The sequence below is a fragment of the Adiantum capillus-veneris genome, chromosome 17 (assembly GCF_014529385.1).
Source record: "Adiantum capillus-veneris isolate H3 chromosome 17, ASM1452938v2, whole genome shotgun sequence".
NCBI classification, from domain to species: Eukaryota; Viridiplantae; Streptophyta; class Polypodiopsida; order Polypodiales; family Pteridaceae; genus Adiantum; species Adiantum capillus-veneris.
The window spans coordinates 102288138-102314791 of NC_140947.1; the positions used below are offsets into that span (position 1 = coordinate 102288138).

A 26654-nucleotide genomic window follows, 5' to 3' on the forward strand; every position below is an offset into this window, starting at 1 on the left:
TTTATCCTTCTCCTTGGATGAGCTTTCTCTCTCAAATTTTGTGCAAGGGAAGCGATGTGAAGAAAAAAGGAAGTGGATAAAGCCGACAAATTAACAAAGAAGAAAGGAAGAGAATACAGTGATTTTGAAGAGCTTTTTTGCAAGGTTTAAAGACAAAGTGCAGTTGATACGTGACAAGCAATGGTTTCATCAGTGAAGTAGATTTTTGAGATTTGGGTTTGCAAAATGAGATGCATACCAATGACGGCATATGCAAACGTATTGCAATTAGGGTTTTCATAATCTATAATGGAGATTGTTGCCAATTCTAAGTGTAAACCATAGCTCATGTGGAGACTATTCCCCAGGTTTCTAATATTATTAGGATCAATTGTGATCACTTTACTGTACAGCTTTATAAGATTCAATAAATTGAATGTTGGATTGGGATCCTATTGCATTGTTTCTCAATATACGCTATCTTAAGCTTATGATATTTACTACGTTTATATTATCTCCTACAAATTAGCCTCTTATGGCACTTATGCTCTCACGTTAACTCTCCAATATCTCATGTTGTACCATATATGCTTATTTCTATTTATGCTTCTCTCCTCTCTCAAAAATCTCATACCAAGAAGCCTGATGCTTTTCCAATCGACCTTGGAGAACAACGCCCTCATAAGTGCTTGTTCCCTCCTTACACTTTTTACAGTTATCCTTCATATTCATTACATGAAGTTTTGCATAAGCACTCTTTATGGGCCCAATTATCTATTATGATAAGTTCAAAAGTATAAGGATGCAAGTTTTAAAGACTATGATTATTCTATAAAAGGTCCTAAAAAAGAATTTTGGAGATTCTTTTTTAGATTGACATGGAATTTTATTCAAAACCTTGTTTTTTCCTAAGCCTTGAAATGTTTTTCTCTATTCTTTTATTACGTGCACATTTGCACGAGTACTAATTGTCGATCATGATAAGTTCAAAAGGTAAAGAGGCAATGTTTAAAGACTACATGATTATTATATTAAAGGCCCTAAAAAAGAATTTTGGAGATTTTTTTAACATTGCCATGGCTTTTTTTTCAAATCCTTGACAAAAGGACACTTAAGTGTTATATTTGGGTACCAAACTAGTGTTAACTACCTATGCACTCAAAATTCTCTCTCTCTCTCTCTCTCTCTCTCTCTCTCTCTCTCTCACACACATACACACACACATCACCCACACCACCACAAGACACAAGCAGGCCATTACAACATGCGAAGAGAGAAAGAAAATCAACCTTTATCATGAAAAAAGAAAACATTTTTTAAATAATGTACTCATACATGAGGAGTCCTAGTTGCATGAACCATTTATAAGCCAAAGCAATAGCAAGATAGAGTAGTTTCACACGCTGGGGTACCACCCCCGCCCTGACTCGAGTCCTGCGACGTTTTGATGCATTGGCACGAAGCGAAGTTTCTAGACTGTGTTGAATGAGGATTGCTCTCGCTCCACTCTGTCGAAAACGGCAGAGTTGGAGTTACATGGACTCGTTAACTGGAGACAACAAATAAAGTGTGGAGGCCTTGCATTGGTAAATGCGCACAGCCAAGTGCATTCACTTAATTGTTTTTTTTTATGTCTGTACTGGCTACAAGCGGTTTAAGGTCTCCACCACGTGGACTGCGTCATTCACTGTACGAATGCCATTTAGTGAGCAGGCAGCGTTCAGGGATGGAGTGGGAGCATAGTTTAGCCGGAGGGGGTGCTACTCCAACATGCGAACGTGCCCAAAGGTGATGCCTCTTTCCCTTTGTGTGTGTGTGTGTGTGTGGGGGGGGGGGGGGGGGGGGGGGGGGGGGGGGGGGGGGCGCTCGTTACTAATTGACACCTCCATTTGGGAAGTGGGATCAATGGCTCACGATCACCGGTTGATCATGATCGTTGGATTGCCAACTAAATGCAAAATATTCCCACTTTCTCGGATCCGAGACTTGAACCCACTACCTCTCCTCCACGGGATTGATTCTAACCACTAGGCTAGCGCGCGCTCGTTGGAAGGTGTGTGTGGGATAAGTTTATAGATCACGGCGTGGTGGACAAGTTTACACCTAGTTCACACCGAGTTCACATTGAGTTCACACCAAATTTGGTGTGGTGTGCAGGCCCTCCCCAATTCACACCTAGTTCACATAAAATTTGGTGTGGTGCACATATCTCCGAGTTCGCTCTTAGTTCACACCTAGTTCAAAGGTCGATCGGACGGCCCGGATTGCATCCGCTTTGCGACACCTACTGTGGGCCATTGATCCCACCTCCCGGGGGAGGTGTCATTTAGTGACAAGGGGGGGGGGGGGGGGTGATTCTTCTCTTGCACAACTCTAGTCAACTCTGCGCGAGAATCTACTCCTTTGCGAGACTCTCCAGTTCTGTGGGGCAGGTCTTCCTTGCGTGCGTCATGCTCTGTGCGCATGCATATCTGCTCCTTCATGCGAGTCTGCAGCACTGAGGTAGGACTGTTGCCTTGCACGCTTTCTGTTCTTGCGTTCCCTTGAGTCGTGTGAGACCTCCACAAACTACATGTTCAACCCTCAGGTTGACGGTCAATCTCCTGTGCCGGTTCCATCTCTTAATGCTTTGTTAGTAGGTCGACAGCTCTTTTGAACCAGGTTGGTTGATCAGAAAGTCCTTTGTTGGAATACGCTATGTGGTTTTGTACAGTCTTTTGTTGGAACAGTGTTAGGCTACATGTACAATTTTCTATGGTTTTGTGCACAGATAAAGTCTACAGTGATATATGCAGTATGTTCCCTTGGTGAAAGGTGCAGTGTTGGCTCATTTATGACAGAAGAAGTTGTATATAAGCGTAGGAAACAGGTTAATCTCTCATTGATGGATGTTAAAACATTATCAAAGAGTGCTTGTCGAAGGATTTTGCGGATTCTCAAAATGCCTAGGAAGGTCAGCAACCCACTACTGAAGTGGTTATTCCAGTTCGGCAGCTTATGGATCCTGTGGCACAATATGCGTTGAATGCGATTATCTTGTTTTCCCTTGGCAAGATGCCCTCAGCACAAGACGTAGGAGGGTTGATTTTTTGCTCAAAGGACAAGCAGTATGAGGGGTATATTTTGGTATCAGAGGTTTTTATGAGGTACTACTGGCAGACATGGACAGTTATTTGCAATTTTTAGAAATGTTGCCTTTGTTTTTCAACATGCAAATAAGGGAATATTTTGGAGTTTGTTGGTGTTTATGCTTGTATTGCCTCGGCATAAACAAGTCACCTTTGACAAGATTTAGACAAATACCTCTGGCATCCACATGATTTTTGGTGTGGGGATTTTAATAATGCATTGTAATAAACACATACAATACATCTGGTCATTTGTATATATTTATGTTTGAGCGTTCTTCTTGGTATACTATGGTCAATAATGCATGTATTTTGGATTTGTGGACTATTACCCATCCTTTGGAACGGGGTTATACTTGTACTCATGATGCTCGCTCTGTGAGACCGAGGGAAGATAGACATGATCATGACCACCCAACCTGCCTATATATAGGCCCCTGGCCCTGTGGCTCTTAGCTATATATAGCCCCTATACTGCATGTGTATCCGTAGGCCCTTGGCCAGGGTCATGCCCTCCTAGTCCTACCCTTGGCCTGACATTATTCCCCCCTTGGAGAAGCGTTTTCGTCCTCGAAAACAAAAAGTGGTAGTATCTTCATACAAACACTAATGTTTTCCACGGTGGCATCCTTCATGGATCTAGCAGTTTGTTTGACCGAAACACGATTCATTAGGAGGTCCAATGAAATCAAGAATAACATCTTGATTTTGCACATTGTTGTCCATTTGCAACCATCTTGTGTTACGGGCTCCTATCCAATCATAGTGTGTAGACTCCATTTAGAATGCACATGAGCATGCTGAACGAGTTATAGCAACGAAGAGGTACCCAAAAGAGAACCTCTTTTCACTTTCCATGAAAGTAACTTGCTGACATAACTTATCAGCCAAGTTTAAGTCCTTGAGTTGTTCTCAAATTTCATCAGTAAGCAATCCCACCATAACTAGTGTTCAAGGTTGAGAACCTAACTTATACATGAAGAGACTATACCTAGTCGCAAATATGCTTTAACTTATGGTAAGCAAACTCCAAGTAGAGAATTTAACAGTAGATCAATGAATGCTTACTAATTGGATTGCTTGTGCTAACGTACGCACTTTGCATATCCTTTAGCACAAGATTACACTTTGTAATCTTCCCATCCCCTTGGATAATGGACAGTACTTAGGTGTTTATTCCACGGTTTACAGACAGTCTTCCCAGATGACTGGTAAACGGGAATCACAATATCGTAAGACATTGTTGAGGAATCAACAATGTTCGGAATAACCATCATGGTTAACTTGAAAAATCCACAAGCACCCAAACCGAGCCATGACCTCTATTGGTGATTGGTAGACCCAAAGATAATCTCATAGAAATACTGCACATAGAGTAAAAAATGCTTCATAAGCAACTAACATTATGAATATGAATTCCGCTCCAAATCAGCCTTTGCTAAACACTAGGACCCATAACACCTAGTGTGCATGCATTTAGCAAAAAAACAGATCCGACCCTGTATATCCATGATCCACCTTGCCAATACTTATGAAAAATGTGATGCTCCTAGCACACATGAAAAGGGGAGTGTAAATATTTCTAAGAAGAAACTAATTACTTGGCCGTTTGAACCATAATGGAAGGGAAAACTTAAGACACTTCTACGTACAAATAATGAAACTTTTTCATTAACAACTCATAGCCTTGCTATATGTATTAACAACCATTTGTATTGTTGTTTAGCAACACTTGTACCTTAACAAGTCATTTTAAGTATCCGATAATTTTTTAATTTTCTCATGATACGTCGTGTTGAAAATGGTTTAGAAAACAGATTTGACCAGCACCTAGGGACATTGTCGCGACACATAATTGAAGTAGTGGTGCCAATGTCAGTCCAAAGACTCATATTTTCCACATGTGGAATATGTCTCAACTAAGGATGTCTAAAAAAAGAACATCCTACAAGTACAAGATGTACTTGGTGTGGAGGTAACTATAAACACGCATGTGACGTGTGTGAGAGAGACCCTCATTATACATGCTCCACATGGCTAAATCGGACTTCTTGAGTTCCTCGACCATGTTGTATCCCATGTGACAACATGTGTCAAATCAAACCCTACAAGTGGGTCTATAACTACAGAACGCAGAAATTTATTGTGGACACTAGAGTCCAAATTTCTTGGCTCTTATGTGACCATGTCATCTTGTCGAAGAGCAAAAATGGATGTAAACATACAAGGTTATTCATCCAACTTAAAAAATTCAAGCAAAGCATGTGCAAAATAGAAATAAAGCAAATCATATGCGTACCTGGAGGTTGAACAAAGTGTTGACTTACCTACAGCAAAGGCAACTGCCCATATTTCCCGCCTGCAAAGGCTTGGGAGCTCTAACTAAAAATTAGTGATGTGCAAGTAGTATTGCACATGTAACCTTGGGTGTTGCTTTTGCAATCCAAACCCCTTGGTTAAAATCGACATTGTCAAACCGCGGGGTTAAACTTTGTAGGAAAACTGCTCAACTAGCAGCCAACAGTATCTGAATTCACTTTGGAAGTTGAAATTATCCACTATCCTTGGCAAGCTTATGGACTTCGTTTCTTGAAAGTGCAAGTGCGATGGCTCTAAGAATTGACCATCAAAACTTAATAAGTGATTTAGTAATCACAAGCTGAGTCTTTTCCCAAAATTGTACTCATATAAACACTCTTAGTGCTAAAAGAGAAGATCCACTGAAGTTGAAACTGTATTCACAACTAGATCTTTTTCATATTAAAAATCCATTATTGTGGGTTTTTATGAACAATCGTGTTGTTTGAAATGTTGCCTTTATCTATACACCTTGCTAGAGATAAGCCCTTACGAGTTTAAGACGTTCAAAAACTCAACTTGATCTTCATACTTAAAGTGTGTAGCGCTAAAATAATGCCCCAAAAATTTTCAATGGCAAGACTCTTGCTTGTCCATTAGAATCGATGGGTACTCAATGAAATAGAATTGTTCAATCACTAATGGATTACAACCAGATGGCTCTTACCCATTCCCAAATAGGTGGCAATAGATGGCTCTTAGCCCTTTCTGTTACCGTATTGGCATAGAAAGATTTCTATAAAATCATACCTAGTTTCACCTTTCCGGAAAGGAAATTGGAAAGAGAGAGAAAGAGAGGATGTTGGGCTGAGGAAATACCTTGTGTTCTATGCCCCTTGCATATACTCGAGTGCAGACCATTATGTGTCATAGCTTATCCTATAAGCGTACAACAGTGTACGTGTACAATGCTCTTGTAGAGAAAGGTATCATAATGCACACCTGGAACCACCTATCATATACGTACGTGGTCATGACTGTACCAGATTGACTGAGGTATGGCACTTTTTCCTGTGAATATACATAGAAATTTTTTTAACATGTCAGTTACTTACCTCGTCCTTGACAAAGTAGCTAGTGTGATAGCGGAAGCGTATATAATGATGGGTGTTGTACGTGCATCGTACTAGTATGTCATGCATACATATCAAAAAATGGAATGAGAAGCCTTTGGCTTCAATGACAGTCTCAACCATGTGAGCCGTTGGTACACGTGCCTTACACAATTACACTGGCATGGATACATCACAGTGCACCATTGCATAAACTATGAGCTTATATCCACATAGTTCCAAAGATGTGTGCAATTATCATTGATCTGAAGTCAACCGATAATACTTTGGCACATAAAAGAAGCCGTACTTCACATGAAGTCGGACAAAGCACTTTTCTTTGTACAACGACTTCTTATGGAGTCTGTCCAAGCACTTTTCTTTGCACAACAGAGAGATCTTTTCCAAAATGAAAAGTAAAACATAGACGAAAAAATATATAACTGAAAATTTACTAACCTTGTCGCCCACTTGTGGCTAGGTTTCTGGTAGTTAGCTCAAATCCGGCTCATAGCCATATGTACTTTTTGAGTGAGTTAGCGTATGTATCATACACCCCCGCGTGGGATGTCAAAACCTATAAACATCTTGGGACGTTTCCCCAAATTCGTGTGCTAATAGCATATGCCAAACTGTGAAAACCGCAATGCCAAATGCCAAAAGGGAAGCCTTGTTTCGCATAAGTACTTATGGAATTCTAGTGCTCATAGCGATCAGATACTCTTACCAATGTACAATGTCATAGCAAAAGAAAGTCAACCTTATCGAGCAGTCACAAATAATCAACTTTGGCGAATTGTGCAATGTATTCAAAAACAAAAAAAATATTTGCAAGAGATGTACCTTGTATCTGCTTGGCGTGATGACTGGTATCCTGAGGATTTGTAGATGGAGCCTTGCTCCCATGATATCAAATCACGCTTTCCAAAAATGGGTGGATCATGTCATTACCTGATTACATTCTTAATAGACAACTTGCCTAGGAGCCATGCCCTAGCAAATTGAAGCCTTTCTTCCTCCCTCCTCTTGATAGTAGGAAGAGGATAAATCAAAGTAATATCTGGTAATCAAAATCTATGACCAAGTAAGTGTATGGAGCCTTGCTCCTCTTGGGAAAGTCTGAATGCGAGCGAGCGAGAGAGAGAGAGAGAGAGAGAGAGAGAGAGAGAGAGAGAGAGGGAGAGAGAAGATTTGCTGCATAAAACAATCCACATGCCATGCTTGACAAAAATCGTGTTAATATTTAGCGAAGAAGCAACCTGCGGTCCATCGATATTCGTTGCCACCGCTACCTGTTGATAAGTCTTGGCTGTTGATGCATGGAATTCTCGGTATGGTTTTCCTTCACTTGCTAAATCATTTCCAAATCAGTATGCTTTGAAACCCTTGTTGGGATAGCTCTGTTGGAGCCTTGCTCCTTAGTCCAAATCATGATACCGTCCAACTGAATTGGACGTCCGTTGCATATGGCTCCTTAGGTTCTTGTTGTTGAGAGTCGGGTCAATCCTCTTATGCTGTGTACAGCTTCAAAATAGAATTAGCATGTAAATAAAAGCTTTTTCTCTTCTTTACCTTTACCGACCTTGCTTCGCAACACATGCATGGCTTGTTTCTCTTTCCCCACTGCCTTGACGATGGAGGTTTTTTGTATGGATCTTGTATGACCTTAAATCTTGATTGTCAAAAATGGTGATGTTGAAACTAAGGATGTCAAAGCTATGAAATTTTGAGAGATTTGCATCATGTCGAGTGCTTGCTCTTGCTCAATATGATGCTTTGCCGATTCTGCCTACGGTGTCCACAACATGACTTGCACGCCCTCCTTGCCGCCCTTGCATGGCTTTTCACAATTCCACTTTATGTGTGGCCTCCCCATGGGATGGGCCCCTAGGGTTGCCCCTTGAGCCCCCTTGGACGCCCCAATTTGAAAACAACATGAGCCATGGCGGATGGCGGCTATTGCGGAGGGAAAAATCATCAAGAGCTAGCTGCCGAGGCCGAACCAAGCATCGTCTAGGTGACGAAAAACTTGCAGAGGTTCAAGGCGAAACCCAAGAGGGTGATAATTCCCTGTTTTGTGCAGGTCGAAAACACAACCTCCATGGGTGATGGGGTTTCTTCCCGTGCGGCCTCGTTGGCCTCCTTCTTGCGTGGCCTCATTGGCCCTCCTCAGTTCTGCAGGGGTAGTTTCCTGTGGCCAAGAAAGAACATGCGAGCGAGAGTCACTACTTCCACGCCATGTTGCCCTTTGAGATGACCATGCATGCCTTGCTACCATGGGACCTTGACGAGTGAGAGAAGGAGAAAGATACCACCTTGAGAGGCCATGCCTCTTGGAGGAAAGAAAGAGAGACGCCCTTTCCCTCTTCCATGGATCCTCCTTCCCTGAGCTCTGATGCTAGTGTGAGACTGAGGGAAGATAGACATGCTCATAACCACCCAACCTGCCTATATATAGGCCCCTGGCCCTCTGGCTCTTAGCTATATATGGCCCTTGTACTGCATGTGTATCCGTAGGCCCTTGGCCAGGGCCGTGCCCTCCCAGTCCTACCCTTGGCTTGACACACTCTGGATATAGAGCACGATTGGATTGTTGGTACGTGTTGCGCACTTTGCAAATATAATATGTTTTCATGTGATATGAGAATTGATCATTCCTTTACTCCATCTCATCATTTCCCTCTTTGGCTTTTGGTTCATTTTGAGATAGTGGCTATAGATTCCCCTTTACCTCGTAAGTGGTTATTGCATATTAATAATGCATATTTTTCACGTCAAGCTTTCCAAAGGTTGATTGTAGCGGTGATTCCTCTGCTTGTCTCCCATATGTTTATTGATGTGGATGTGGTTTGGTATCGTTTTGTCACGAGGATCTAGGCGGTGATAAAGGATTACAGTTCATGGTACATGTACCAACAAAGAGACAAAGTGCATGAAGATAAGACAACTTCTCAAGCCTCTGAAAAAAGTCTTGCAAATTCTAAACCACTTACTGGTTTGGAACAAAAGAAGTCATGTGCAACTAGAGCCTCGTTGGTGCATAATAACAAGAGAGATCTTGAAAAATGAAATGTTAGATCGAGACAGTATGCTTTCATGGATAAAGGATGTTCGTCACAACGGGTTTGAAGTGTTTTCACTATTCGTTGAAATTGGCGGCTATTAAAAGAGTTAAGGACGATACTGGACAATAGACGCTCAATAAAATTTAATTAACAAATTCCATGGTGAATCATTTTCAACGGGTTTTGCCGCTCTTGATTCTTCCTCAAGTGAGGTTTTGCAAGCCAGATAGTTACTATTATCATATGTACATCCTATACTGACAAAGGATGATGTAGATACTCTTGAAACTAGCCTTTTTGAAGCCAAATTGCACGATAGTTTGTTGCATCTTGGTCATTGGAAATCTCCTGGATGGGATGACCTTACGATTGAATTTTTCTCCTCTTTTGGGAACCTTAAAGTAGCCTCTACTTTTCATGACAAATTATGCATAGACCACGCAATCTTTGCCGCAATTGTGGAAAGAAGGATTGGTGACATTGTTGCCAAAGCAAGCACTATGTGAATCCTTCTCACATTGGCGTCGTATCACGCATATGCCAATCATTTACGAATTGATGTTGAAAATGATAGCTACTCGTATTAAAGATCATTTGTTCTCTGGCATGCATCCTGCTCACTATGGACTCATTTCTCGCTGACAAATTATGGATAATATTGCTAATGCTTTTATCGGCATTGAGTATGCAAAATATATTGGACAAGATGTACTTAGTATGCAAGCTGATATAGACAAAGCATTTGACAATGCTCATTGGGACTTCATTGCAGAGATAATGTGGCTTTGGTCTTTCGGTCCAAAATGATTCGTGTGGTCTATTTTCTTTATATGAGCATAGTCAATCTGCGAGAATAATTGATGGTGAGCTCACTTGGTTATGGGATCTTGGTCAATCCGTCAGGCGAGGGTGCCCCTTAAGTGCTATGTTGTATGCTATTGTTACAAATCTTTTATTGTTGTATATGGACTCATTGACAAAATGTGGCCATTACATGGATTGGAATTACCATTTCCTAATCATTTTGTGGCGCAAGCGTATGTTCACGACTCTACGTTTTGGCTTAGAAATCAACCAGAGGATGTTCGATGTATCATGGAAGCTATACATGTTTATGTTTTGGATGTTGGCCTACATGTTAACTTTTGGAAATCTAAGTTGTTGTCATTGCACCAAATGGATTGGCACTCTATACTATGGCCAGTTGAGGTTGTGAAACTTGATTAGATTGTGAGGCATCTTGGATACCCGATAGCTTGGTCAATAAACAATGCCAAATTTTTGGATTGGGTTGAGAATAAACTTAGTTCTAAATTGCAATATCGAAAGTTGTCTACTTGGTCGTTGCAGGTAAGACTGAGAATAGTGAAATCCATTTTGATGGCTTAAATGCAGCTTTTTTGCCATAATTGCATTGGCCACCCTGTCATCTACGGGCCTTTATGTCTTGGATGCTCTATTGCTCCCAAAAAAAAGGATTGTGATTGCTCACTATGGATAAGTTATATAGTCCAAAGTGTTGTGGTGGTCTGAATATTCTACATTTGTGTTGTCATGTTATTGCAAGGCAACATTGTTACTGGCACTGGTAGAGCAAAAATAGCCCTAGACGCAAATGCTTGCATTTCTGTGGTCTCGTGCGGTTTCTAACCAGCTTTTGGCCATTGGCAGCCTTCATATTGGGATGTAGTTTTTGGTAAATTTGAAGCCACGATACCTGGATGTCCCCTTGCTTCTAATCTTGTAGTTGATTGGAAAATAGTCACAAAGGAATTGTTGTGGCATGGTCAAGATGACGTGAGTGGCAATTCACTCAGAATGGAGAGTTTGCATTGGAGTCGGGTTTTTTTATCAGACTCTTGTTCAACGGTCTCCCATTTCTCTCCGAAAAAGGTATTGAAAGGATATCAAATGTGATCAACGCTGACGGATAGATGCTCTCGTTTCGAGAGGTTGCTTTTTTTTTTGGCTTTGAATGCACTACAGACATATATGGAGCACCATTAAGGGTCTAGTTGACTCCATGTCTCCCATTCCATCACTGGTTGCAGAGGATCAAATTTGTGATTAGCATTATGTTGGTTCTTCGATCAGCTCTATGTCTGCAAAGAAAGTGTATGGTCATTTGCAATCATCTTCTTGGATACAAGAACACTATAATAAGGTGTGGAATAGGAATAAGGTTGCTACACGGTGACAAAGAAAGTGTGGCATGTTAAGCTTCCCCTAAAGGAGAAATTATTTATGTGGAGATGCATTGTTGGGGTTCTCCCTGCTTGCAAGTTTTTGTGTACCAAAATATTAGCCTCCTCGCAATGTCTTCATTGTGGTGCAGGCTTTGATAATATTCCACATTTATTATGGTCTTGTTCTCATACACGACAGTTTGTGGATTGCATCTCTATAACTTTTCTCATGTGTTTCCTTGGGATACATTTTGGTTGATTTTTTTGACTCTTTGGAGTGCTTTCGCCATCACTTCAACCATATGCATACTTTTTAAGCTAGGTTAGATTCTGGGTGCTATGGATAGTGTGAAGAGCACGTAATTTTCTCATGCTTCAATGGACTGAAGTGGAGTATGTATCCTTCTTCAAAACATCGCTTCAATGGTCTCTTAAAGTTGCTTATGACTTGGATGAGCTCCCCTCTAGCCATTATGAGCTCTACTTGATTGTTTCTGATTTACCACTTGTAATATTTTCTATGGGTTTCCTCGATTTGAGGTTTCCCATTAGTATTTCAAATTGACATTACTAAAAAAAATGTGTGTGCGTGCGTGCGTGTGAAGAGGCACCGCGTTTTGCCTCCCACCAAGAGGCTGTTTGGCGTGCAACCCCCCCCCCCCCCCCCCCCCCCCCCCCCCCCCCAAATCCCCCCCCCCCCCCCCCAAAAAAAAAAAGGGGGTCTCCCATTCTTCAACCTCGATGGCACCAACCTAGGCCACCTAGCATGCTTGAATCCACTTCTCCATAACAGAGTAAAATAGATGCAAGATCTATTGGCTTTCCACTTTATGAGGTTTTCCATTTCTTTTCTTTTTTTTTCAAGTAAGACAAAAGAAACTGTATTAAAGAAAAATAACAATACATACAAAAGGGGAAAAAGCCTCCTATACAACTAGAAAAGTCTATTTCTTAGGCTTGGACTTATATATACCTTCATAAGTTTAAAATAGTCTGGATTCTCAGATTATAAGAGGAGATAAAACACTCACAAAACTATAAAAGCAAGGGACACCAAAAGAAAAAACTAAATCACTTTATTTGCTACGAAACAAAACTAGATAAAACAAAACATTATTAACTTATAAATCTTTTTAGAAAAGGCATGTGCAAAAATAAGATGTAGCAGCTTACTCGGCTAAAACTTAAAACAAGTACTCAACTTTAAACTAAAAAGAATAAGACATCTCAAAAACTTAATCTTAGAAATCAAACTTTACACAACAGCTTCTTAAGTCCTAACGTAAGCTAAATACGATAAATGAATACTACTACAAACCTACGAAGAAAAGGCTGCAAGTACAAAGATCCAAACTTGACAATATGTGACCTCAACTTTGCTGCTTGTCCAAACAAACAGAATAAGATTCACCTTTATCATGCATAGCTTGGACAGCAGCTATGACATCCCTACTCACGTCGTCAATGCCCAAGAGTAGGTGCAGGTTTGTATAGAGGCCATTCATGCTTTGAACATACTCTATAAAACTAAGGAACTGAGTTTCTATCACCCTCCGGAGGTGATGGGTATAGTCAGCCATGAGAAAGGCTAGGATTTGTCAAACTAGAGTAAATATACCAGAAGTGCTAGAGATCAAAACATCAAATTAGTGTGTTACTAAGTCAAACAATAAGTGGGATTTTAAGCTCCCCACTTTTATTGAATTTACTATTGATTATCTTGAACATTCCAAAGGAAGAAACATTAAAAATTACTACAATGCAAAAGTAAACGAACGTTTTTCATTATTCTTTTGAAAGAGTATCCTTTCTCAACAGTAAAGAAATAAGATGGCACGATTGAACAACAAAAGAAGATTTACTAGAACAACATCAGGTCTAAAAAGGCACAACAATCACTATTTGTGGTACAGTTAAGTTCACAAAACTCGTTATGATAAATTCCTCCAGCTACACAACTCGAATTCAAGTACATAAAATCGAACGTCATGAACAAAAAGATCATCTACAAAGCGTCTTACATTGCATAACTTGTGCAAAAAATATTGGGCAAGTGTTAGCAAGGACAAGAGGCTCCATAAAATCAAACTCATAAGTAAAAAGATAGAAATTAGCACAAGGAAAACGGCACAATTGGTGCCCATAGGGATACCAATTATTTGCTTAAAAAAAGAGTCACCGACGGTTATATATATAAATTGTCCAAAAGAAAATCTAACCAAAATATGATATCAATATCATCTACAATCCTAGTGAATCTCTTCTTCCTTTGTCTACATCTACATTCCTACTTTTTAACCATAAAAAGTCAAAGTTCAAGGCTTGGGCTTATGTCTAAAAGCCATAGTTACCCGGAACAGGAAATCGGAACGGGGAACGGCAACATGCATGAAATGCCATTCCCTGTTTCAGATACTCACGTCTGAAACACGGAACAGGAATCTGAAACGGAAAATTGGGATGAAAACAAGGAACGAGGACTTGAAAATGGCCATTCCCTGTAACTATGCTAAAAGCTTTGATAGATATAGTTGCTACTCCATCGGCTCTAAGGCTAGTTTGCGCTTGTGTTGAGCTTCCATTGGAGTAGACCATTGGCTAATGGAGGGGCGTTCGGAAGGTTTTCCACTTTGTCCAATGCATTGACTTGCTCCACCAATGCTAGATGCAAGGCTACTTCATCATCTTCTTCAGTCAATGAGGCAAAAAGGGCAAAAGTGTACACCTTCTTCTTACCTTTGTTGGAGGAGGTGCTCTTGGTAGGGCCCCTTGTCTTGGGAGGAGGTTCCTTTGGATTTCTAGTATTCCTTGGAGGCTTACCTTTTGGATGATCTTCTCCGGTGGATTGAGACTAAGTGGTTGCCTTGACTCCTTCTTGCTAGGACAATCTTTGATTATGTGACCTTGAATTGGAGCCCACAATGGAAGCAACAATCGGGTTTTTGCTTGTATCACACCAGTTCGAGGGAACTCTATCCATCATAGAGTTGAATGAGGGATCTTCTCAAGAAGATCCTTAGACAGATCTACATCCATGAGAACTTGCAGGTGCCATCTCAAGTGAAACTCTTAATGTGGTCTGACTCTCCGTATAATGTTGAGCAGGCTTATAGACCCGACGAGGGCTTTATAATGGAGAGGCAAGTTTCATAGCTCTGGCCGAACTAGGAAGAGAAATGGTTTGATATCTTGGGTGAAGCTTGGAGTCCACCAGACTAGGTAGATTGGTTAGTGGTGGAACATCCATTGGCCTGCCACCCCAAGAAGCTTGATAGGGGTTGCTTGTGTGCTACTGACTTCGACTCCTCTTGGAACCCAATGCGACTTCCGCCTTGCCTCAAGGGCTTCAAGTGATGCCGCAGCACGAGCTAGGACATCAGCACTTTGCAAAACTGCCAAGAAGATGGGCTACTCTTGATGGAAGTACGGGGTATACTTACAAATACGTCTTGCAACATCAATTTGGTCTCTGGTCTCGAGGGAGAAATGAAGTGAAATGTTATTTCAAAAGGCCAAAATGACCTATGAGACCAAACGGATGATGGAAACCTATGTTTGGCAAGAGAAGATAACAGAGAAGCAGGGAAAACTTTGTTACAAAGTATACATACGAATACATCTTCCAAAATCAATTTGGTCTCGGGTCTCGGGTCTCGAGGGAGAAATGAAATGAAATGAAATGTTCTATTAAACATCTTCAAAAGGTCAAATGACCTATGAGACCAAAGTGATACAATATTGGTGGATCCAATACAATGTCTGGGTACATAATAAAATGAAGTAAAATAAAAGCTAAAAGCTAAAATGAACATCGCCGTCCAAGGATGTCCTGTATCGGGGGTGCTGTCCAAGGATGTTCAGCATCGGTCGCTGAAGAATATCGACAATGTCTGTGCTGGTAAATAGTCGTACTAGATGTCTCCCATGCCGTGCTAGAATAGTCCTGATCCTCTGATGGAGCCTCCGTCGATGTCCTGATCCTCTGATGGAGAGAATTGAGACTTCATCTCGTTAGGATTCAACAGGCAGTACAAATTTTCCATTGATACACATTAATTACCCTAGGCATGGCAAATTTCTCTTTCCAAAAACCTCAAGTCCTGTATTAGGTTACTGTTGTCTCGTTGAATATTACACACACATACTGACTTTCATGTTCCCACAAACTCTCTCTGAGTAAAGTCTCAGGTTTCAATTTCTGAAATTTAGGCCCACTTAGGCTCACTGGTTCTCAGCCTAGTTACGAGTTAGCAAGCAAAAAAACATCATTTTAAGGTTGATTTTAAGTTCAACCCACCGGTCGTACCGACTTAGACTCGATTTACCTGAAGAGCGATAAAATTATCAAGAAGCCTTTACAAATCTTACGAAATGATCCCTTCTTTGCTTTTACCTTTGAAAGCAAGGTAAACATCACAAACTTAAAACACTTGTTTGGAATAGGTAAATTACCTGGAGGCCAGCTCCCCCTTCAAATTTTGCCCATCCCATTGGATAGCCAATATTTCAGTTTGCCATTCATCTCACAATCTTCTCATGTAATGGCCATTTGTGGATGGTCCTCAAATCACTGACCCTACTGCCAGATTGTAACTCCATCCTCAATTATATGCTCTATTTTCTTCTTCTTATTGCAACATGTGGGACAGATGATGGATCAACTCAGGTCGATAATTTCATAAAACTCTCTCTGCAACACACTCTGAAGCTGGAATACAAAAGACCAAGCTCACCATGTATAAGTGTGCAATAGAAACAGAACGAGCTGCGCTCTATGTTCGTGATGTGCTGGTAAGGGATCTGCGAAGGGGGGAAAAGCGGAAGGATGAGGAGGGAGAGGAGCTCTTGTTGGGTAGCGTCTGAGGTGCTACAGGCTTATTATTCACGTTGTGGTTGTTAACAGGCTCCAGATCCAACTCCCTTGCCTTCAGCAACTCTGCACGCAAACTATTACCCTTCTTCTCCTCCGCAGTTCCTGTGCTACTCGCACAGGCTTCCTTCCCTTGATACTCCTCTCCCAGACGTGCCGCATTAGCAGGATCCACCCCTTCACCTTTCGCAGTACTCCTTACACGCACTACCACTTTACCGGAATCATGCTCCGGCGATGTCGTTGGAGGCCTAAAACATTGCAGCACTTGGGGCTTGCTTGGTGACAAAGATCTAGCCGCATTCCTAGGTGAGCTATACTGCGATTTCACTGAAGGAACTCTGATTGCACTAGGAGTAGGCAATACCAGCTTGTGCAATGGGGGCGACGACGACACTGGCAATGGCTCCTCTCTCCTACTAGATTTGGCAGATGTTCCATTACATTTAGCATTTTTCCACCCACCTCCATCATATGCTTGTGATTTGCAGGTCAGCTCTTTGAAACATCTGTTCTGTAGGCCAGGCCTATTATAAACTGCTTTTGAGAGTGTTTTTCTCTGCTCATCCTCATGATCTGCCACATCCTTACGGTTATCCACATCTGGTTCTGGTCGGTAATGTGCACTGCAGTCATCCTGCAGCAAATCATCATCCATAACTGGCTCATAATAGAACCCATCAAACTCACTGTGTTCATCTTCAGCTGATTCAGCTCCATCAGCACAAAGACTCTTCACATCCTCATACTCATGATGCATGAAGCACTCCCCATTGTGACCGATACACTCACAATCTCTCGTCAGATGCTCCTCACGCCGGAGACCTTGGCTCTTCCGTGGATACGAGGCCTTTGTTACGTTTGTCGTCCGCTCAGAAAAAGCTGGACACCCATTTCTGCTTTGCTGCCCCATGCTCAACACACCCTCTCCATCCATGCACACCTGGCTCACATCATCCTCAGAATAGCAATTAACCCCCCGAGCATTGGGTGTTACATCATCATCCCACACATCTCCATTCTTTTCTATACAATTATGCCTAGCTTCAAAGTGGGACAATGATTGCTTCTCATGTACTGCTGCTTTCATTGGTGATGCATGACTGCTAGGAAGGCTGCAATCAAAATCTGATTCGTTCGCCTCACCTCTACCACTTACAGAGACAGCTCCTGGTGGGCTCTGCACCTTGCTCAGCTTTCTTCCCCGAAACCAACGTTTGTAGCCTTCAGACAACGAACGCTCTGGACTAGGTCGTTGGTTTAGAGCTTGAACATACTCGGCATTGAAAATGATCCTCCTGGAGCCACCTTCTCGCTCAGCTTCAACTTCATTGTCGCGTGAATACTTTCTTGTGTGAGGAATCATAGTGCCACTATGGTTGAACAGATCATCTTCCAGTCTCATACGGGGCCGTCTAACAACTTTAGAGGGCTTCTTTGAATAGTGAACCATGTAGTCACCAGGCCGTACTTGCAGCTCTACATGACTGGTGGAGCTCATGCTCTGATCATTTTCACACTCGTGGTGAGCTTTATCAGAGCAACAATCACAAAAATCAGCCCGAATGTGCTGGTCTTCAATGATCGGAATTGTGATTTCCCCCTCCTTCAGATCCATGTCAGTTTGCACCTGCAAAGCTCCTCCCTTATCCACTACTTGTTGCATGCTAAGCTCCAAAGCATGCCTTAACAATGTAGCTTGCTCTATGATTTTCTTTTGCTTCTCCTCTTCACATACATCGTTTGGGGCCTTATATGCCTCACAACTAGCCACAGATACCGTGCTTACAAATTCCTCTACCCGGCTCTTCAACTCAGCCGATGGCATACCCAGATGGTGCTTGTCATCAAGCTCAAGCTCTGCCTCCGAGATCTTCATCTTCACCCTTTCATCTTTCCAAAGAGCAGCCATCCTCATTATCTTCAGCTCTTCTTCAACCTTCTCTCTTGATTTTGCTTGCTCTTGCTTTAACTGCTCCACCACTACCTTGTCTTCCCCTATCTCTCTTGCAAGCTCATTGCACACCTCTTCCATGAGCTCTCTTGCTTGCCTTTCCCTGTCTAGCTCGTTCCCTGCATCCGCAGCAGCCATACTGGCCTCCCCAAGCTCCTTCATGAGCTGCTTATTTTGTAGCTTAAGCAACCTGCATGTGTTTCTCTCCTCCTCGATTTCCTCATGAAGGCGAGCAAAGGCTATTCTCAGTCTCTCTTGCTCTTTTCTTCGAGATGTTGTCATCTGCTCTCCAAAACTCTGCAGCAAGCTGTTGATCTCTCTCAATGCTGACTCATGGGAAAACTCTAGCTCCTGAATGCGACTTGATCCATCCTCCATCTCCAGCCTTAGTTTAGCTATGACAGCATTGCTCCTGCTTTGGCTGTCCTCCACAATTCGCAGGCGCTGGAGAATACTTGCCAGTGTGGCTTGGATACTACAGGCAGCCATATTAGCCCTTGGCTGGCTGACAAGGGGCTCCTCACCACTGGCAATGACGTTGGGGACCTGTGAGCACACAGAGAGGTGCACGTTAGCAAAGCTTAAAGACGTCGTCTTTTAACGCATGTTATGAAAATCACAATGCCCTTCGACGCTGAAAATGTACTAGGAAAATGTGAATCAAACCTTTTTAAGCCAAATTTGACCAGTTCCCACACAACAGATAGGTCTGAGTTTGTTTTGATTTGCAATAATTAAGCCCAAATAAACTGGCATTCAAGTATAAAAAGATAATTTTCTACAGTATGGCCAAAATATCAACCATGCATCTTCAGGAAAGCTGCATTCTTTGCCAAGCATTAGTGCACTTTTACTTAAAATAAAAAGGGGGGCATAATATATTGATCCACCTGACAATTTAAATGCAAAGAGGGCCACTTAAGTGAATCAAATGGTGCCACTCGGACAGGCTGCCCCTGAGCTTGGACATTCACTAAGTCTGACGGTTTGGGTGCATCCTGAGCTTGTGAAATCCTATGTACTTCATGATGCTCCCAGAATGCTGGGTTGAGAACATTGCGAGGAAGGTAGGGACCTGGAGCCATAGAGGGGTTATCAACACTGTATGGGTTCGAGAATCCATGTCTACTAGCACCAGCCGGTATAGGTGCTTTGTCCTGACAGCCCTTGGATGCAGAGGTGAAGGAGTTGGCAGCATGGTCCATTGGGGCATTGACGTAGCGAGAAACATACTTCGCAACAAGCTTGCCATCTACAAAGAAGGGATTTTCATAAAGCTTCCAGGAAGGGAAGGGCACTTCATGAAGGTGAAGAGCAGGGGATCCATTCAGTTGAGTGTTTGCAGACGCTATATTGCTAATCTGATGGTCTCCATGGCTAGTTATGTTACATCGATGGGCACTACTAATGTTCCATGGGCTACCCACATCCATAGAAGCATAAAGGTGATTGCATTGAGCCTTGTGCTTCATGATGCAGAATATGCAGAGCAGCAGAGAGAAAGTTGCATTTTTGACACAGATGAACATGTAAAGGAAAAACTCTGTGTGTACCTTTTATACGATTGCGAGAGCACAGCAGATCCTGCCTCCTTCCTGGCGGACGAGATGCAGCAGCAGAGTAAGCTTTGTCTGTGCTTGTAGTTGTATCCACTCACTGGCCAAACAGGGGATGCCCCTTTTGCAGCATTGTACCTTAAGGAAATATCTGAGGGAACATGCAGACATGGAGGAGCATTCTCCTATCACTCTCAACAAATAGCTGTGGGAGACCGTGAGCATGTGGTATGTGGCACTCATGCAATTGAACAATATCTTCTCTCCTTCTCTGCCTTGTACTTGAATGGACATCCCCATCACAGGCAAAGAAACAGAGTACTCGCAAAGCTACTCTGAGGAAAGCTCGATTTGGGCATGGCAGCCTCTCTCTCTCTCTCTCTCTCTCTCTCTCTCTCTCTCTCTCTCTCTCTCTCTCTCTCTCTGCTTTTCCTTGTTTCTCCCCACAGCTCCCCTGTTCCCCACTTTGACTTGGCGACGTGAAGTTTGTCTCTTCTTCTGTCCTTTTCCATCCCATGTCCTCTTTAACCGAATGGAGATGCCAAAGTGGGTGGTGGATCGCACAGAGGACTCAAGAGTCCTCTAAGTATGGCTACACCACCAAATTGAGAGAATCTACAAGCCATGTCCTGCATGCTACAGATGCAGAGAACGGCCAGCCAAAGAGCACGCTGCCAAAGCTAAAGTAGCTGTCAAAACTTGTTGTCTTGCTCGTCGCTGGTCAGTGGTGATCATTTTGAGGCCTCTGCTTGGATTTCCTTGTGACGACAATTGGCAAAGCAGGAAAAGCTGCTGGGCCTTCCAGGCAATCATTCACTTTATTCCTCGTGCTCGCAGCGGAAAATCAGGGCAGGTTCACACGACACGGCGGCAGAGAAGATGAAAGGAGTGTGCATCCGGATTGGTACGCTCCTACCTATTGGAGCAAAAAAAAAATCCTCATTTCCGTGCCGCCACAAGTCTAGGCCCCCCCGCCCCACCCTTTCACTATATGGCAAGGCTCTGGCCGGGGGGGGGGGATCCAGGGCCCAAATTTGCGGGCGCGAGGCGGCTTTGATCTCGATCGTCGGATCATGGGGTGAACTAGGGGGTGAACTCGGGGCAAAAATGGCGCCCCGAGTTCACCCTCTTAGTTCACCCATCTCGCGGAGTGTGGGTCGAACTTGGGACGTCTCGGTTGCCACATGAATGCCCTACCACTATGCTAGCACGCATCGATGTCCATGTTGGCATGGCACATGATCATACCCTAGTTTAGGCACCCCTAGTTCACCGTTAGTTCATCATTAGTTCACCCCCAGTTCACCCACCCGTAGTTCACCCCTAGTTCATTGCGTGATCCGACAGCTGAGATTAAAGCCGCCTCGCGCCCCCAAATTTGGGCCCTAGATCGCCTTTGACCCAGAGCCGTGCCATATGGTGACGAGCCCCCCCCCCCCCCCCGGTGCCTCGAAAATGCAAACCTTTCGCTTCGCTTTTCAGCGTGGTACACAAGCAGAGAGTTTTGAACTCAATTGCATGGCGCAGGATGTTGAATGTGCTCCCACTAGGCTACGAGGACTTGGTGCTCAACAATCTCTTTTGAACACATTAAGTGGCGGCAGCAGAAAAAGCAAGCTTCTACCACCAAGCTCGCCTGAACCCATCCTTAGTAATAGCTCATGAGTCATTGTGACATTGACCACCCATGAGCTCGCGTGCCCCCTCGTCACTATCTCACACAGGGTCAGTGAGGAGGGATCTAAGGTCCATATTTGGGCGCACGGAGAGGCTTTGATCTCAGTTGTCCGATCGCGTGGTGAAGTAGGAGTGAACTAGGGGGTGAACTCGGGGTGAACTCAGGGCAAAAGTGGCGCCCCGAGTTCCTGATTGCCACACAAATGCCTTACCATCACGCCAACATGTGTCGTTGCCCATGTTGACATGGCACATGATCACACCCTAGTTTACCCGCCCCTAGTTCACCCCCGGTTCACCCTACTTATTTGCATGATCCGACGGTTGATATTAAAGACGTCTCGCCCCCTCGAATTTGGGCCCTAGATCCATCTGAGCCATATGGTCGTGCTATATAGTGACGAGGTGTGTGGGTCTCGTTAGCTTCTACAACGATCCAACCCTATAAATCTTCTCAAGCTTTCTCATGAGCACGCTTAGAAACACTCACACTATATCTCTCTCATGTCTCTATTCTCGCATTCTAAAGTCTTTATCTACTTATTTATACATGTAAGTATGTATACAGGAGTGTTTACATACCTAATGTGTATATATCCATCCTTCATTTGTAATATTTTTAGACATTTGTTATGTTGGTCAGTGCTCATGTGGGTTGGAGAAGTCAATGCTTGAAACAAACAGAAGGAAAGAAATTTTAATAAGAATAGCCTTGAGTTACTTTGTGTGTGTGTGTGTGTGTGTGTGTGTGTGTGCGCACGCGTGCATGCTCGTCAGATAGACCTTGAGTTTCTATAGGGATTGTTCTTATGACGTTAAAATTCTTCTTTTTATTTCCTCTCATAGCCACACATTTGTCACACTTTGATTGATAAGCCATAGGGTCTTGAGTGTAAATTTAAGCTCACAACATTATCTACTCTACAAAATTTTAGGGTCTAAAATGTACATTTTAGTTCATCACATTATCTACTATACAAAATATTGCTCGTTGGTATCTCTTCGTTCACACAAAAGAGACTTTTATCTCTTTCTTTCACACAAAAGAGTCTTTTATCTCTTTTGTCACAAAAATAAAAAACTTGGAATATTGCATTCCCTGTTTGTTGCCAAAAGCCACAATGAAAGTTTCACATGTGTGCCAAAGTCCAATTGCTGTGTGTGTGTGTGAGAGAGAGAGAGAGAGAGAGAGAGAAGAAGCTATTAATGACGGTGTCTAAGTCTATCCTTCACCCATTGACTTGGTTGTTGATCAAGGAAGCGTTTGATGTGACAAAGCAATGCTTGCTTTTGTCATTTTTGATACAGTACTTTGTTTGCAATGAACTCAACTAATAAGATCTATCCCACCTTGCTAGTTTACAGATAAAGAAATAGAGGAAGAGGCATGTGCATATGCACATCCCAAAACATTTGAACATATATACATACATTGTGATGCTTTGCATGCATGTTCATTTTTTAAAAGCACCCCAAGCTCACTATCTCATCCTGAATTTGTTCCCCATGTCAACTTCTTGCATAAGGCAACATGTCTTCAATGTGCATGCATATATCTGATCATTTGAAGAGAAACCCTCGCTCACTCCACGTTCATTCAAAAATAGCTCAGTGCTTCTCTCTAGGGCTGATCCCCCTCATTGATGTTGTAGGTTGTCCCCTCCATTTGCTCAAGTGGCCATGGCAAAGAGTAGCTCTCTCTCTCTCTCTCTCTCTCTCTCTCTCTCTCTCTCTCTCTCTCTCTCTCTCTCTCTCTCTCTCTCTCTCTCTCTCTCTCGACTCTTCATTCTCCCTCAGCCACCTATGCAGCCACCCCTTTTCCTCCTGTAGCTCTGTTTGTTTGGCCTCCTGGCTCACGTTTCATGTTGATTTTTTGGCTCACCATCCCCGGCTACAGCATGTGGGCTTGCTTGAATAAGGGCTCTCTCTCTCTCACACACACACACACATACAGAGGAATTGCTACCAGCTATGATTAGTTAATCCCATGCCCTCACACTCCCCCCTTAACCCCAAAAAAAGAACCTATCTCCGATAAGCTTGAGGTTCCCCTGTACCAAGATCATGCTATAGTATCTAGTACTTACGCACTCACATGCACAACAGATTTTATTTGAGACATACACAGTTGGTACATTGCACTTTGTGTAATAGAATATGGCTAAAACATTGATTGTAGCGGAATTAAAGTAATAATAACAAGCATTTTCTTAAGAGAGTTCTTAAAGAGCATACGGAGAGCACTTGATTAAAGGTAGCAAAATGAACATTATACCTAGTTAGCTTGGCATGAACAATCCTTGTAAAAGAAATAGAGAAATTGACAACAGCTGAGGACTGGATTTACTTGGACTTGGTCCCACCTCCAAAATCTTTTGTATGATAGATTCTCCCATGAAGAGAGACTTGGTACAATACATGCTTTTTGTTTCTTGAGACCTTGTTGATGCAATAAAGATGGTAAACTTCATGCACAAAATTTATGCTCGTAACTACCTTGCAAAAACATTAGTTTGTCTCCAGCCTCAATCCCAAGACCTCAAACACCTTCAAAGGTTGAGAGAGCTAGCAGGGACTGAGGGAAGGGAAGAGAAAGAAGAAGTAACATACGAGAAAGAATTACTTTCCTCATCATAGATTACTCTTAGAGCTTAGCTTAGCATAGTAATATAGATGGAAAAGGATATGAGCGTGCCATTGAAGCTTGACTCTTGGTTGGATTTGCATTCCATAGCCAAGAGGTGTTGGTGTAGGCTCTAAACTTCTCAAGCTTGGACAAGGAGTTGGATTTCTTGCTCAACACAATGAGGGAATGTGTGTGTGTGTGTGTGTGTGTGTGTGTGTGTGTGTGTGTGTGTGAGTGTGAGAGAGAGAGAGAGAGAGAGAGAGAGAGAGAATGCAAAAAGCAAGCCGTCTACAAGCCTTGGTCGACCCCTCCTTCTAGCTCATGCTTTCACCTCATTGGCCCTTGCCAAGCTTAGCCAATCAATAGTCCTGGTCATAACTAGCAATAGAGGTAGCATTTGGACAAGTGTCCTCCTTTCCCCTTTGAGAGAGAGGGCTTGAATAATTATTTAATTAATATAAATTCTCATTGGACCTCTCTAAAGGTCATCCAATAGGCTTAAGGTACATTATGAGGGAAACCTTGCTAGGGGTTTGACATGTGTCCTATATGCCTCTTGTGAAAGGGGTGACCCTTGAAAGGGTGCATGTGCGTTCCCTCTCCTCCCCTACTTCTTGGCCTCGCCCCTCCTTTGTAGGCACCTTTTTTACTTCAAGCACCTCAAGCTCCTCAAGCATCTTAGCCATCAAGCACCTTAGTCATCAAGCACGACAAGCACCTCAAGCACCTTAGTGATCTCTAGCACAACAAGCACCTCAAGCATAGGCCTAGCTTTACCTAAGGTCTGAAGTACCTAGAGGTCCTAGGTCTTAACACTAACCTTTGGAGGCCTTTAATGAAGCTAACCCTAAGGTCTATTAAGCTCCATTACCTGCTCATTGCTCTTTAGTAGACCATCTCCCTTTTGGACTCTTAATGAGAGGTAGCCTTCTCTCCGTTTTGGTCCCGTGTTGAGATAGATCAAAAAGCACATATCTATATTCTAACTCTTGCTCCCATTCATTTTTCCACATTAGATTATCAATACGAAAAAATCATTTGGGATAGTTAGATACTAGATTTTATGACATTACCTCTGTCTTGAAACCATAGTCTTTCTTGACTATGAGGTAGAGTAGATAAATACTTAGTCATTAGTCTAAGTTTCTTAGCAGGTAGAGGATCCCTTTTTAACCTATGACATCATTCCATAATTGATGACTAGTCCATTTGGTGCTGGGGAGACTTAACTGCCGCAAACATGTCTGCTCTTTAGTCCATATCATACTCCCAAAGTAAAGTGACAAATTTTACTTGTTGTTTGGAAGACGTCGTCATCACAAACCTGATTCTAAGCATGCATACTACTTAAATTTGTGTACAATAGAAAGAGAATTATTCTTATAAGACCAAAATATTGCTCATTAAAAAAAAACATTTACATTTGCTTACTCTAGTGTAGCATTGTAAGCATTGACACGGTTCTTACTATCCTTAAGTTGTGTTCCTTGCATCCATTTATCATCTTCAAAATGATAGTTTTTAAACTTAATAAGATACAGTCGGATAATCTTACCATGTCTTAGTACCTTGACTTCATGTCGAAGAATAGATTCGAGCTGGAGCACCTCTACTTGATCTTCAATCTCGGGCGGGTCCTCAATTATTGATTCTCTTGGTGGCTCTCGTTTGTAAGGCTTAAGTAGTCTCACATGCAAAGCATTGTGTATGAGCGAATGGTTGGGCAACTTTAGTTGATAGGTCATCTCGTTGATTGGTTTTAAGATATTAAAAAGGACCATAGTATCTTTTTGCTAGTTTAGCATAATACTTTTGGTGGCCCGTAGGATTTTTGCCTCAATCGAGCCATGGGAAACTTGAGTAGGACCCAATCATTTTCTTTGAAAGTTAAGGCCCTTCTGTGCTTGTTAGCAGCAAATTTTTGCCTTTGTTGTGAGATGGATATAGCCTCTTTAATCTTTTGAAAAGATTCTTGTAAGTCTCATCTATACTCATCAGCAGAGCGAAGATCTTCCCACGTACCTTAAGTAGCAAGAGACTTTTAGGTCTCCCTCAATGATTTCAAAGGGTGCCTTCCCTGTAGTAGTATGGACAGTGTTATTGTATGCATACTCTATAAGAGGTAGGTACTTCTCCCACTATGAGCATTGATCTACTTTTGTGACATAGGTTTTTAGTAGATCTAGAATTGTAAGGTTAGCTA

The 26654-nt window shown here is 42.4% G+C and overlaps 2 protein-coding genes across 2 annotated transcripts; both read right to left on the reverse strand.

Annotated features, from left to right (window-relative positions):
* Positions 1 to 13901: 13901 nt before the first annotated feature.
* On the reverse strand, positions 13902 to 16259 carry LOC147437795 (uncharacterized). Its single transcript, XM_086487256.1, has 3 exons — positions 16221 to 16259; positions 15681 to 15750; positions 13902 to 15160 (listed from the first exon to the last, which is right to left on the reverse strand). Exons 1-3 carry the CDS (start codon positions 16257 to 16259, stop codon positions 14997 to 14999), a joined length of 273 nt encoding a protein of 90 aa, XP_086343382.1. The 3' UTR covers positions 13902 to 14996.
* Positions 16089 to 20105, reverse strand: LOC147437796 (uncharacterized). The gene is made up of 2 exons (XM_086487255.1): positions 19483 to 20105; positions 16089 to 19138 (listed from the first exon to the last, which is right to left on the reverse strand). Exons 1-2 carry the CDS (start codon positions 20062 to 20064, stop codon positions 16541 to 16543), a joined length of 3180 nt encoding a protein of 1059 aa, XP_086343381.1. The 5' UTR covers positions 20065 to 20105; the 3' UTR covers positions 16089 to 16540.
* Positions 20106 to 26654: the final 6549 nt, after the last annotated feature.

Bases quoted from the DNA above. Each gene is read 5' to 3' on its own strand.
- LOC147437796 (XM_086487255.1), bottom strand. From the start codon at position 20,064: ATGAAGCACAAGGCTCAATGCAATCACCTTTATGCTTCTATGGATGTG. The intron at 19,139-19,482 runs GTGGATCAATAT...GTGTGCTCACAG, and splicing joins CTTTGCATTTAAATTGTCAG to GTCCCCAACGTCATTGCCAG.
- LOC147437795 (XM_086487256.1), bottom strand. From the start codon at position 16,259: ATGGGATGGGCAAAATTTGAAGGGGGAGCTGGCCTCCAG. The intron at 15,751-16,220 runs GTAATTTACCTA...TCTCTCCATCAG, and splicing joins AAGGGGGAGCTGGCCTCCAG to AGGATCAGGACATCGACGGA. The intron at 15,161-15,680 runs GTACGACTATTT...TCTTCTTGGCAG, and splicing joins CACGGCATGGGAGACATCTA to TTTTGCAAAGTGCTGATGTC.